Source organism: Battus philenor, unplaced genomic scaffold (genome assembly GCF_028537555.1).
Source record: "Battus philenor isolate CCGP_79_NKW_IND1 unplaced genomic scaffold, ilBatPhil1.0.hap1 SCAF_1, whole genome shotgun sequence".
In the NCBI taxonomy this organism is placed as follows: domain Eukaryota; kingdom Metazoa; phylum Arthropoda; class Insecta; order Lepidoptera; family Papilionidae; genus Battus; species Battus philenor.
The window spans coordinates 6,956,305-6,971,590 of record NW_027181661.1 but is presented as its reverse complement, the minus strand read 5'-3'; the positions used below and the strand labels follow the sequence as shown (position 1 = coordinate 6,971,590).

At 32.1% G+C, this 15,286-nt stretch overlaps 1 protein-coding gene across 1 annotated transcript; it reads left to right on the top strand.

The window, feature by feature from the left end:
- LOC137918743 (zinc finger protein ZFP2-like) lies at nucleotides 1–13,979 on the top strand. The gene is made up of 15 exons (XM_068761632.1): nucleotides 1–298; nucleotides 1,105–1,272; nucleotides 2,244–2,361; nucleotides 3,198–3,305; nucleotides 4,881–5,029; nucleotides 5,682–5,814; nucleotides 7,131–7,240; nucleotides 7,303–7,398; nucleotides 7,791–7,916; nucleotides 9,080–9,306; nucleotides 10,186–10,287; nucleotides 11,198–11,358; nucleotides 12,343–12,426; nucleotides 12,749–12,927; nucleotides 13,345–13,979. The coding sequence occupies exons 1-15, from the start codon at nucleotides 149–151 to the stop codon at nucleotides 13,504–13,506; spliced, it is 2,073 nt and encodes a 690-aa protein (XP_068617733.1). The 5' UTR covers nucleotides 1–148; the 3' UTR covers nucleotides 13,507–13,979.
- Nucleotides 13,980–15,286: the final 1,307 nt, after the last annotated feature.

Sequence of the window (15,286 nt, the reverse complement as noted above, 5' to 3'; positions counted from 1 at the left end):
ATAGTTTGAAGAATATTTTGTTTATATTGAACAAGAAACCATAAACTTGTGCTAATGGAAATATTTGAATTCCTTACATATTATAGATTTCTCTAATTAATTGAGAATTACAGCAACAAGAAATATACTTTGATTACATGTCACGAATATGGCTTCATCGAGAAAAAAGATTGAAATAAAAATCGAAGAACTTTGTCGAACTTGCTTAGCAAAAGAGACAGAATTGTTTCCAATCTTCGACATATTTTTTGATGCAACGACGTTGAACGATGTAATATCTTCAATAACAGGTGTTAAGGTTAGTGATATTAATGTTACTAAATAGAGAACGACTCAGCGACTTTCAGTAAAAAACTTTAAAAGGGAGTATCGTAATATGTATTTATTTACAAAGTTAGTTAGATACGTCATAGGTTTTATTACCTGTGATAAAAATGTGATGAAAAAGCACCACTTCATGGGAGACAGAGGCCTACTTTTGTTAATACATAATGCTTAAATAATTTTTTATCACAGTTTGTTCAGTCCCCTGACTTCTGTGCTAAGTTTATATCTAGTTACAAAAGTTAGGGACCGCATGAATAAATATAAAAGGAAGAAGTCAAAAAAATGTGAGAATAATAGTTATTTAACACAGAAAAAAATGTAAGAACTATGTTTATACTTACTACTATGTTAACTGTGATTATTTCCCACATACAAAATTTTTTACTAACATTTATGTGGGAGGTTGACGAGGTAAGAAGGCAATTGTGATAAATGTTCACTGCAGCGATTATAAGATTGTCAATGACAATAAGATTGCTGGTTGATATACTTGCCCAGCGACTAAATGTAACCTTGGCTGTTGTTGATCCATCTAGTGCGGGGCTTACCCATTGCGTGTCTACTGGCTTGTGATTATTACACTTTATGTGCTCTCTTTGTACTTCAATATTTTTTCAGTTCTTGTTAAGATCTTTTGTTGATATTAACAATAATCTATTTTTGATTACTTTTTGTGTTTTAGACTATCTTTTAAAGCTAACAGTTTAATTTTGGATTAATGAACCAGTTATGACTAAACTGTACTGAAATATTAAAGTAATGAAAATTAAATTCCAGATCGACAAAAGTGATGGACTGCCTACTAAAATCTGTCAAGAATGTAAAGACAAAGCTGCCAATGCATATGAATTTAAACGGAAATCTCAGGAAGCAGATGTGGCTCTTCATGGTATATTTAAAAAAGAAAAGGCTTTTCTTGTATCAGATAAATCATTACTGTCTGAGGTGAATATTATTATTTTTTATTTTCTTTAGTATCAATTGGATGAGGCGAAGTTTTTCTGCTGGAAGGACACTGTCTTCTGCATTATTACTACTTGAATATAACATTTAAAACAGAAGAATGTGTACTGCGGATGGTATGTGAGTACCATTGAAAATATGTGAAAATTATATTAGTGATGGGAAAAAACTAAGTTAAAACATTCTTTTTATAAACATTATTGTAAATTGTGTAAAAGGTATATCTCAATGTTAAGATTGAAAATATACAGAGCTTAAGAGAAATGAGTCACATTTTTTAAATCTATATATTAGACCAGAATGTAATGTCATTTCTGTCAACATGTTTTACAGAAAAACCAATTGATTTTTACTGCTCCAGCATTGTAAATTTGTGTACAAAATGGCAAAAAGTTGTTGATAACAAAGATGAATATATTGTTGATGAGAAATAAAAACTTGTTAAAAATGTAGTCATTTAACTTAGGAAACCGACATTACTTTCTAGTTACCCTGATATATAGAGAGTATCAGAGCTTAATATCCTAAAATCCTACTAATATAGGACACAACTCCATTGTTATAGTTTTATATCCTGATAGTGCCCATTAATGCTAATCTATCATATATTTTTAAAGTTGAGTAAATTTCCCAACTAGTATTTTTTATAACAAGGTTGAAACCAAGAAATATAAAAAACGATGTGAAAAATTAAATACATGCGGTTGAATCCTCCACATGTATTTAATTACATATTTAAATTCATTTTAACAATTGACAAAATTTTTCAATTAACCACTTTGTCATTTCTCCGCTTCTAGCGCAAACTAACTCTCCATATATTCCCTTTAATGCATTTGACATTCAAATGTCTTAATTTTATTCTTTCTTTATTAACCATCTTAACTTGTTTATATGTTAAAACATAAGTAATACTGCATAATAACTTATTAGGAATATTTTCACTATTACAGACAAATCAAGATATTGATGTGAAATTAGAGAATTATCCGCAAGACGACAATGAGGAATACATTGACTTGGAATACAACTTGGATTTACCTATTCCTAACAATGGATTTTCTGATATGGGTAAAAGAATTATTAACTCTTAGTAGATAAAAAAATATTTTTACATTTTATAAGCACATAATTTATTATAAACACATATTGTTATAATTTTGTATTAAGTACTTTTAAATGTACATATTTATTTAAAGTGAATTGTTTACTTTTATAGAAAGCACTTTTGATATAAATTATGATAGCACGTGAGTGGACAAGCAAGGTACCAAAGTAGACTTGCTTCCTGCTTACAAGAAGAGACAGTAAAAATAATTCTAAAATATTACTTATTTAATTTGTCTATAATTTCATACCCAACAAATAACTGAATTCTCTAATTTAAGAGCCTTAAAAATTTTATTGTGCAAGAATTTAAAATGCCTAACTTCTTAGTGTCTCATTAATTTTTAGGTCAAGTATACAATCTTATAACAAATTGCCGCCCAGGGAGGCCATTTATTTATCTAATTATAATAAGACGTATTACTCTATTTCAGAGTACATTCATGGTGAAAATTAAATTAATTGTCTCAATTTTAATGGAAAAAAAATTGTTTATAAAATCATTAACAAAAACATTTCTGACTCCACCAAGGTTCTTTTTAGTTTTTCTCAAAAGGTGGCACATTATGAACTAATGTAATCACTTTAAGCTCATAGACATGTTTCCAGAGGATGGGCATTAGCATCCTCTGAATACCATAATACCACACTGCGATTGCCATCCCGCCTGCCACAAGTGGTCATTCTGGTATATCCCCATAGGTATTTTTGGGTGAGACTTATGCTTTACAGTGGGCGTCTATAGGATGAAACAACGATCACATATAAATCTGCTTTAACTTGGACTTTTATCATTTCAGATGTTAAAAATGAAATGAGCATGGACAACTCTCTTGAGGCTAAAAATTGTAACCCAGACATTGATTCAGACAATTCTCAAGAACAGATAAAGGAAAAGTGTATTAAAGGTTAAAAATAATTTTCATATATAATAACTGTTCATATGGACAAACATCTCATTTGATTAGACTTTCAATATTGATATAAACAATCACTGCTCTTGCGATTTATTTATGTATACAAATGCCCTTGCGATTTATTTATCGACATTGCAAAAGTAAACGACACTGAAAATTGTATTTTATTTTCTAAAAGAATCTTTTACAAAGAATAATAAAACTTACAAAAAAGACTAATGAATATAATGTTCTTCTTGTGTAATGCATGGTTTGACCAAATAGAGATTCATTTGTATATTTGTAAAAGCTTTAAAGCTGTTATTTTCATCCTTCCTATTATTCATCTTGCCTATATAGTGATAACTCTAAAACTTTTAGCAGCACAAAGGCTTTAGAGACTAATAGTACACAATAATATTTTTACTACAACAATTTTCACTACCTTATCATAGTTTTAGAAACCATTGATTTTTGAATAGGGTAGGGTGTCATTAATTCATTCTGTCAGTTGATCGACGCCCACTTTAAGGCATATTCCTCTCCCAGAGATCACCACAAAGGCTGGTCCCGCGCTGCCCGCATCCAGTGACGTCCCGCTATCTTGATTATGTCATCACCTGGTGGGGCTCTGGCCTACCTTACGTCTACCGGCTTGTGCTCGTGACCCTTTCTGCCTCAACTTTATAGAAAGGGTGTACCATAAATCAATCGACAACAAATGAGCTTTACATTCACCCTTTGCAACTATAACCAATCATTCTGTACATGTTCTTACTACCATTTACTACCACTTTCCATTAGGTTTTTTAAATACAGCATTGCGAAAATTTTCTCTAAGAATTAGTATGGCCTACAATATAGATCATATACATTTAGAATTTTTGTTGTGATATATGCTGGTTTCTTCAAGATGTTTTCCTTCTTTGCTTGTGATTGATGATGGTTTAGATAAGTGATCACTCGTCAGAGTTTCCTTAATGTTTCTTCAACTAATGAGCATGTGCAATGTAGAGAATATGATTATAAAATTGATATTTTAATCTCAAATTTAGATAATTTGCTAAGCAATATGACATTGACACTTAAAAATTATATGATGTTTTACTCTGCTATGTATAATTTCACCTATGATTTTTATTGTTTGAATATGTTTTATATATACCATGGAATACTGTAGTAGAAATAATACGAATAAGCCTTTAATTCCAAAAGCTTAAAAAACATTTTTTCCTTAAAATGATTTAATATAAATCTGTAATCTAAAATAGGCTACATCCAGCTCAAAAACTTTTTATTCTTTGTTTTTTTGTTCACAATTCCTCTCCCATTACTGTATCATTGCTTAACAACTGTTAAACCTAGTATGTAAATTTCTAACATCTATAGCGAATATATTAGTTATGTGTATCTTTAGTTCTGATTCTGAAATCCTAAAATAAATATTTAAATTTTGAAATTATTTTTACTTTTGACTTATCTTGTGGGTTATGGTCTCTTTCCCCACGGGTATCTGCTGGCTTGTAGAGGAGTATTAGAAATAGATGGTGTAAAACAGAAGTAAAGACTTCCTTTATTTTTCTACAGTTGAATATGAATATAACAGTAGCACATTCTGTCCGTTGTGCGGTACATGCTATGTGGACTCTGATGGCCTTACTAAACACATGTGGGACAGTCATGCTGAGATTATGGGTCCAAAGAAAAGAGGCCGACCCAAGAAAATGGTTACAGATGTAAGTATTACTTGGGACAATAATAAGTCTGTTTTTATTTAAAATAAACCCAACTGTGAAATAGCAGTATTTAGCAGACTGAGCTAAATCTCCTCAGAGAGCCCTCAATCTTCATTATCTTAAAAGAGGTTATGGGTTAAGGGCCTCCCGCGCATATGCCACTCAACCAGTCGTGTAATTAGGGTCAAAAATATTTAATAAATTAGCTTTAAATTAATTAGCTGTATATTGAAAAATATAGTGGGTGCAATTTTGTTTTTTTTTTACATTAGGTATACTGTCAAATTGAATTTTGTGAAGGATTATACAAACAAATAAATATTGTATTATAAATTGACGTGATTAGTATATGTTTTTCATACTATTTTTAAAGAATTTATTCTTTTAAAATTAAGTTTACTTATAAATGTATAAATTATATCGTAATCATTTATTAATTTATATATACTATGAATGTTTATTACATGTGAACAACACAGTTTAACTTAATTTTGCTTAGTTTTTTCTTAATGAGGTAATTTGTGTATTTATTGCAATTTCTTTAATTTTGACACGTATCATTTTATAATTATTATGGGAACTTTTCTTAAGCAAATTTCAACATATATTTAATCATATATTTTTTTTTAATTTCAATATGTTTTCTTTGCAGACAATATTAAACAAACTCTCAGAAAATGGATATTATTTAAAGACTGTTCCCGTGAAGAGATTGAGCTGTTCGTTTTGTAAGGAGAAATTTAAAACCAAAGAGGAATTAGTTACACATATGGCGGAACACAAAGGTTTGTGCTTCAATAACGACAAATACTTTGTCCGGATAAAGTAAAATTATCTTTCAAGTTCCTAAAAAACTTGATCAGGAGAGTGGTACAAAAGTGTAGTTAAAAGGCTTTGTTTTGCTAACATTTCGTTTTTATAAACATTTTAAATTAACAGCATGAAAATTTAGATCCATTAGAGAATATGGGTTAATTTGGTTTTGCTATAATAACTGACTTATGTTAAAATATTCAAATTCAAATGCATTAATGTAAAAAAATGAATAAATGTTTATTAACATTTGGAAAAATAGGGGGTTTGTCTTTTGACATAAATTTTACTTCTGTGGTTTGTATGTCAATCGAAGGTTTCTTTTTGAAATATCTGTGAACATAATATCAATAAACTCAAGTACCTATTTGTAAATATTATTTTATTTAAATGTGAAGAACAAAGTAATTAAAACCAGTCTTTAAAAAAGTATCATTTCAATTCCGAAGATCAAAGCCAACGAATGGTTTTCATAATGTTTTATTTCGAAACTTTCTGTAGCTCTGCATAATTACAAGCAGTATATCACTTAATGTTCTGTGAACGTCTTAAAATGTTAAACATACATATGAGAAATATATATATATGTATAAAATTGTTCCCTATTTTCTCTGGTCACGCCAAATGATTTTACGTAAATCGGTAATATTATTTTATAAGACTTCTGCTCTTTTGTAAAAGGTTCTTACAGGAATCTTGATAAACCTTGCTTTGCATGACTTGCATTTTCAATGCATATAAATAAATTGCAAAGGGAGTGTTTATGTCTATTCTATGTCATGAGTTCCCTGTTCTAAAAGCATAAACATTATTTATTTACACACCAGAAAATAAATTAACAATGTTGTGTACCAAAAAGCATAACATTGAACACTATATTTTAAATTACACTTTTATTAAATTAATAACTATATATATTTTAAGTAAGTCTTCTTTTTTACACATGCCAGATATTTTTAACACCTAGATTTTTTCACTAGACCCTTTCAGTGCCACTTGATACTCTTACTAAAAAGTATAAAAATGTCTTTTAAATATAAAAAAAAAAAAAAAAAAATGTGAACAGGGCTATTTTCTTTTATATACCACCTTTAAATTAGATACGATATATATTCCATAATATGTACTACATACTTTATGCTATATATAAATGGAATCATTATTCAAACACACAAATAAACTTAACATAAACACTCCATGCAATCTGTCTTCTCTATCGCTACCACTACACAAGATACATGTACTATGTTCTGATACCATAGCCTTAATGTAAATATATCACTTTCAGAAACAAAAGTGTTGTGCTGTGTTATATGTAAGAAAATGTATTTGAAGAAAAACTACTTTGATATACATCTGTGCATAGAGGATAAAACTCAAGGGAGCCATTTGCAAGAGGTATTTTTATTTCTGTTTACTTTTGTGTTGTTGCTTTTGTAAATTTTCATTTCTATTTTCAGAATGACCCACCTATCGTTCTGCCGAGTAAGAATGAACAAGATGAATTTATGATTGAAACATCATTACATCAATTGTTGGATTTAAGTAACAATCCGGTAAGATTTTGGTGATACTATATATATGTATATAGAAAAAAAATTATTAAAGATTTTGACTATCTGGAAAAAAGGGGAAGATAATATGTAAAATATGGAATGTTCCTTTGCCACGAAAAACCATTTAAGCTTCTATACCTATTTTTAAACCGCATGTAAAGTGTATAATTTTCTGTTCTAAAATATGGTAATTTTTTAATTGGAATGTGTAAATAACTTTAAATTGTTTTTGTTAGTACATAGTAAACAATTATTAGTTTCAATTTATTGTCATTAACACTATTTATTATTTTTCTGAAACATTACCTTTTTGAATAGGGTGCACCATACATTCATTGACAGCCACCATACAATAATCAACCGGTATAAAATATATATTGTAATTTTTTCAGGAAGCGTGTACATCTTGGCAGGCTTGTGGTGCTTGCAGCGCTCTTCTAGCCACGCCAGCTGCCTTGGCTGATCATGTAGACGCTCTCCATCCCGAGCTTTCTCTCCGATGTGCTCTTTGTAACAAGGTGTGTTAGTGTGAATGATTTTCTTTACATAAAATACCCAGTACAGATTTTGTACGCTTGAGAGCTAATTTTCTCCAGTTTGAAGGCTACATAGTGAGTTGCATATACACATGGGGTCATTTATAGTGACCACTTTTATTTCATAAAATAACAATAGAGTTCAAAATGAAACTCTTTTAGATATATATATATATATATATATATATATATATATAACACAAACAGTATGTGTGTATATATATATATATAACACAAACAGTATGTGTGTATATATATATATATATGTATATATATAGCTCGAAGAATAATCGTCTGAAGTGGCAGTAGGCGGGACACATCGTTCAAGCAGCCAACGGCCATTGGTGCCGAAAGTATTGTCTAATGGCGACCACGAACCGTTAAAGACTGTGTGAGTAAGCTTCCCCTAGGTGGACAGCGCAGGACTGTCCATCGTGGCCATTTTTGTACAATAATTATAATATTTTCTTCTATTAACAATAGGAATCCTCCAAAGATTCTCGAATTAATTCGTAATCTGGCATAAATATATTTTATTCTTTATTTAATATATATTTAATAGAATTTTCAAACACTTATGCTAGATATTTATGTAAAAGATCGAATCTGGAATGAGGCGAAAGTATGCCCAACAAATTGGCAATTTTAATTAGCAGTAGGTAGACCACAAGGCTTCTAGGTTCTGGTTGTGTAAATCACGGAGCGAACAAACGCAGTATAGGACATGCACCCACAAGGTGGTAGTAGTGGTGGTAGGTGGTAGGTTATAGTAATGACATACAGATCCGAGACGTGGTCGCTTATAATGGGCTATGAAGCCTCAAGAACAATTGGGAGGTCTACGCTTTGCGTCAATCGACTGAAAAGAAAAAGAAAAGCGAAGGCATTTTTACAGCGGTGCACGTCCTATGTCTTAAACAATGATGTTGATAAAATCTTATGTAATAAACCCATTGCATATAATAATAAACATAGTATTTCAGAATAGCCTGTGAAATTGCTACTGTATGTTACATTTAAGAAATTCGTATTTACAATTCTTGGGAAGCCTTGTATCATTGTCAGTAAAGCACCGTTTAAAAATGTCATTAGTTTTAAGATTAAAGATAAACTCTCAACATCACATTGCCTGGTGTATTTTGCAGCTGTTTGCAACAGTGAAGTCGGCGAGTCGGCACCGCAGCAAGTGCGCGAGTGTTGAGCGAGCCCACGAGTGCACGAGCTGTGGGCAACGGTTCGCACATGAGGTGTCACTCAACAAGCACATACTACACAGCCACGCCGGTCAGAGCGTTTCCGTGAAGTTTGTCGCTCGCGAAGTAACTGATGGCCAGAGATACCAATGCGACACCTGCAACAGATGCTTCTTCAGGTATGCAAAACGTCTCATCACTTGATAGGTGGCGCCACTAATGATGTAGTCCATCCTGGAATATATAATTGCTCACGACAGCCAGATACATCATATTCGAGGACATTGAGGTGGTTCCACGTATAGGCGCATATTGGGCAGTTTCTTCTTACTGTTACTAAAATGTAGATGAAATGGTAGCTTGTCAAACCTCAACTGTTCAAATCTAGACGCACTTTTCAATATTCTTGCTAAACGTAGGTCAAGACAGTCCAAACGAATGTCCTCTAATGAAGACACTACTATCTGGTTACAAAGTGTTTGCCTAAGAGATATGCTCCCAATCTAACTAAAAATTAACGGAACAAGCCAAAGATTTCGAGGGAACACACAAGTTCAATTATTACAAAAATGTGATATGTTACATAAATGCAAGTAAGGCCTTCCAACAGAAACTATTAGTAATCAAAAGTTGTAATATTTTTTTTTTTCAATATAATGTTCATATACATTGTATCTTATTAGTTAATAATCCATATTTACTTAATTATTACTTAAACTAAATATTTGCATCATGTATTTGTGAATTAATAATTATGGAGGGAATATGAAAATGTATTTGTGAGTTTTTGTTCCAGCTCATATAGGCCCACTGCAAGACCTAGATCTCCCCAAAGATGTAGGAGATATACCATAATCGCCACGCTTGGCAGTTTGGCGATCGTATTGTGATATGTAGTGAATATTTTATATTAATTTACAAAATATAAACATTTATTACAATATATATAATCAGTTTACAAATTGATGCTAAAATATTTGATTTTGTCCCTACGAATTTGTTGATTTTAAAGTTTAAATTAGTTTTAAATGTAATGTTTGTATTCTTTGATTATATAGGAAGGATCTGCTGGCGAGGCATGCAAAGAATCACAAATCAAACGATAAGTTTTACGAATGCGACATATGCAAGAAGCGCTTTCATAGGAGCGACAACTTAAGGTGCAGTGCCTTTGGAAATACATCATAAGTTCAATCATTAATACAACACTATTATAATATTTTATCTTGATATTGCTCTAATATTGTACCTTTTATACAAAGAGATTGGAAATAAATCTAAAAGCTTTAAAAGGCGATGAATTTAGTTTAAAGCCTCATTTGTCAGGAAAATCTTTTTTTTTTAATCTACAGCTTTTTTTCAAACATTTTGTGATAAAAAATAACTTCATTAGGCCTTCGTTTCAGCCCGTAGATGCTCACTGCAGAGCGTAGACTTCCTGCACAGAATTTTATGGGGAGTGCAGTGTGGTATTAAAAACGCTTTTGCCTATCCTCTGGAAACTTGTTTGTGAGCAGTGACAATCCAATATAATTAGTGCACAAAGTGTGAATTATGTAATATTGCATCGAGTGAATCGAACCCGCGACCTATGATTGACCTATGATGAGTCTTCTCTATCGCTGATCTACCACTGCCCTTATTCTATTAAAATCTCTTGTCTCTTCATATCTCTCAACTCCATCCAAAGGTTATCTGGTAAAGATCGCTGTTTATTGTTTTTCTCTATTTATTGTCTATGGGGTACAAAAAAAGTCTTAATACAATAATAAGATTTTTTTTCGTATCTAGTAATTCCAATTTTTAATGAAAATGATGATAAAAATATTAGAAGAGTTCACTTTCATAGAAAGTAAATTTAAATTGTGCCCCTGTATAATGACATCCTTAAACTTAAAATGCGTCCTAGAGGGTTTCAATCTCGAAATGATCTCAATATAGCTCTCTACAGGCATAGTGATTTCTTTACTAAACATTTTCACATATTTCATATATTAATGAGTATAAATCATTCTCAAAACAAATAAGTACCGATTTTAACTGAATTAAGATATGTGATTTTGCATATAGGTCGCATATGCGGGTGCATGGAAGCGCCAGTGGGGGCGCTGCCTCTGGTGCCTGTCTCTGCCTCTACTGCGGCCGAAGTTTCACCAATTCTTCTAACCTCATCGTTCACATGCGGAGACATACTGGCGAGAAGCCTTACAAATGTGATTTCTGCGATAAAGGTATAAGAGCTTATATAATTTGTAACTCTATATATTGGTAACTCTTTTTTGGACAACTATGAATACTTTTACATTATGTCTCCGTGAAAATTTTGTCGCTAAAAAGAAACAATACATTGTATTAGGTAAACACCAACAGATATACTGCTTGATGATCTTGGTAAAACCTCCAAAGACAAGACAAAGTTGATGTCTAACGTCTATATCGTGGCTACTTAAGTAATTGTCGGAGGTGCTGCGCTTGAAGTTGTAGACGATTATATATACCTATGACAAACCGTCCAGTTTGATAAGTACAACTTCAAGAAAGATTGCTTGCCGAACCCAGGATGGCAGCGTTCTGGAAACTGCGAAACATATTTTCTTCCAGAATATTGCAATGTCTAAATGCATAGGCCTTTGACCTTTATGTGCTGCCAATGATGACTTAGGGATCAGAGACTTTTAAGACGACTCAAAATCACCCAAATAGCAATGGAGGGGGCTATGCTCAAACTTTCGCTATGAGTCGAATCAGAAATGAGAAGAGGCAGAAGAACTAATGTCGCCGATGTAGCTCGGAGAATTTCTAGTCTCAAGCGGCAATGGGCGGACCACATCGCTTTTACAACCGTTTGTCTGATGAAACCCTAAGGTTGTGGCATTGTAATCACGAGCTGGCGATCTTTGCGGGTGGCCTATACTTTGCAGTGGGCACCTAATATATATATATATGATGATCTTTGGTCATGAAAATTGAAATTTCGAACTAGGCCGGCTCATACTTAACATAGGATCACTAATTAAAATTATCAATGATATAACTAAGGAAATTAACAAGAAAACTGTCTTTGGTACTGGCACTTTAAGTTGTCTATAATATATCAAGTTACGTATTTAATCTGAAGTATTCTACATAATTCATACGTTTGTTTGTTCTCCAATTTTCTTGCTAAAAAACTTATAGTTAAATTGTTTATGCTAAATCGAATACTATGTTAACAGGATTTCCAAGATCATCAGACCTACAATGTCACAGGCGGTCTCATACTGGTGAAAAACCTTACATCTGCGGCGTGTGTGGAAAAGGTACACATTAAAAGCTAGCTCAAATTTAATTAGGACTGTATATATATACTGTATACACATCACACATTTAATATTTATTTAAATAATTGTTGAACTATAAACATATAGTTGTCAAACGCAATTCCTATTATACAGGGTGATTGGTTATACATGTAAAAGTTTAGAAATGGAATGTATTTTTTTCATTTGCTGTTGATTAATGTAAAATGAAAACTATGGAAGAAGCTTATCTTGAATAAAGTACTTCCTATGGCTGATCTTATGATTATATTTGTACATAAAAACTATTTTAAATTCACTGTACAATGTGCTTATGTTACAGGATTTTCTCGCAGCAATAAGCTATCCAGACATATGAGAGTACATACTGGTCACCGTCCATACAAATGTCCGTACTGCGAGAAGGCCTTTTCCCAAAGCAACGATCTTAATCTCCATGTAAGGAGACATACGGGGGATAAGCCCTACATTTGCGAGATATGTGGCGACCGCTTTATACAGGTGATTTTTTTTTTAAATAAATAAATCAAAACAACTCTTCCGAGACATTGATTTATTATGAGGACAACTTAATGTCAAAGTAGCCACACATTATTGAATAAAATGCATTAAGCATGTATTGTAAGCTGTCTATAATAGCAGCTTTCTACTAAATACAATATTTTACTTGAGTTAAAAATCTTTTTACGTTGTTACTAAAATTTAATTATTACTTATGTATCTGAGATGTTGTTGCTTATGGTGGGCCTTTTAACAAAGCTCATGGTCACCCAGAAAGTAATGGAGAGAACTATGCTATGAGTTTCGCTGCTAGGTCGGCTTAGAAATGAGAAGAACCGCAGAATAACTAAAGTCACCGACAGGGGGAAAAAATGCGTGTCTGAAGATAATTAAAAGTCATTGTGTCTTACTTTTCAGGGTACAGCATTACACAACCACAGACGTACACACGGCCACTACCCGCCGAATTCTACGCCTGCTCCATTACCGGCTGCGTTGTCAACCCCACTGTTCACTCCAATTCCACCACAGTTGTCTATACCCCCACCTGCACAAATAACAACTCGTCCACGCCGCTAAAACTCATCATGAAACTTAATATTTTCTCTTCACATTGTAACATACAATTGTGATATTTTTAGTCAAATAAAGTCTTAATGTATTTTTTAATTGTAAAGGGATCATAAATGTATTGAATAAAAATCGAAATAGTGTTAAACCAAATTTTAATAAATAATTATTTTGTTTTTAATTATGTAAATTATTATAATTTTACAGTTACAATTAAATATAATTTTAGTGCTGATGTTCTATTTTAAAATTTATTGATTAGATAACTTTTTTTATGCATTACATAAAGACAGATCCCTCGTGTTTTCTTTTAATTATATGAAACTTACTAGTTGTATATTATAACTTTAAACCGACAGGAATCTCTAGCTATGTCCAAAACTTTTAATGGTAACATAGATAGTGCCATAGCAATATTTCATTTCAATGGTGTAAATTAAGATTTTATTGTTAATAGTATAATAAAATTATATGGAATAAAATGAATCATTATTTAAGTTATCCCACTCTTACAAACACAACTTTTATCAACCACCACTTCTTTTTAGCCGATAGATGTCAACTACAAGGGCCATAAAGATCACCAAGGATATGGGAGAACAAGAGACCCCCAATAGCGAAGGTTATAAAAGAATAGATTGCCAAGATGACCTATTTTGCACTGTTCGCTTCCAGCGATTTCCTGCGACCTTGACTATGTCGTAGGTGCTCCTAGCGGAGGACCTACCCCCGCCACGTCCACAAGCTTGTGGTCACCACTCAAGAACCTTGCGACCCCACCAACCGTGGGTTACATGAACAATGTGCTCTGCCCACTGCCACTTTGGTGCTTCTGCGGATCTCCACATTTTTGATTCGACCATGCACTAATTAATACTAGATGACCTAAGTAATTATTTTTTTGATAATAAACCTTTTTTCTAATTAACTTTTGATTTTGATAAAATTTACATCAAGAGAAATAAGATAGATGCTAAATAACAATACAATCTTGTAAAAACTATCAGAAAGTTCACAGCTGGAGGTAGATCTCCACCATATATTTATATAACCAAACTGGTTGCAAACAGCCAACATCAAACATCTTTAACAGCCTTTTCAATTCATCTGTGTAACTACTCTGTAAACTATAGACAGTTTTATGTCATTGAGAATAAATTCTCCTTCTTGGCCTTGAAGACCCTCATGTTTGTCCGTTTGTCTATGTAGTACAATGGTTTATCCCTCTTTAGCCAGGTCAGTCTGAAGTCTAAAATTAAAAAAATTAAATCATCATCTTCATAATTTCAGATGTAGAACATCCAAAGCTGGACTTAGACCTCTTCCATAGACTTGTACATTATCTTTCAAAAACTTTAATAAGGTCATCAGTCTACCTTTTAAGTGAATGCCCTACGCTTGCCATTCTTGACTTGATCGACTGTGGACCTCGCCTTTTGAGCTTGAGAAAATAATTACATATTTCGCTACAATGATGCACTTCTGTACAAGAATATTCTATAATCTACATACATCTTTGGTTAGTAGGCTTTAAACAGCGATAAGATCTCTATTCGTCTGGAATTTTTGTTTGGCAACAACAAAATATCTGGCTAATTATAGACATTTTATATCTAAAAATTTATATAACTTTGTTAAAGTTTATGTTTGTTAATATTATAACTCTTGTTTCTTGTCTTAACAGGCTGGTTTCCGCAACATGTACAAATAGATTTATCTCTTGTTTTGATTGTTTTCTCGTTTCAGTAAAGAATTAAATGTAAGCAAAGAATAAGCGTATAAATAAATA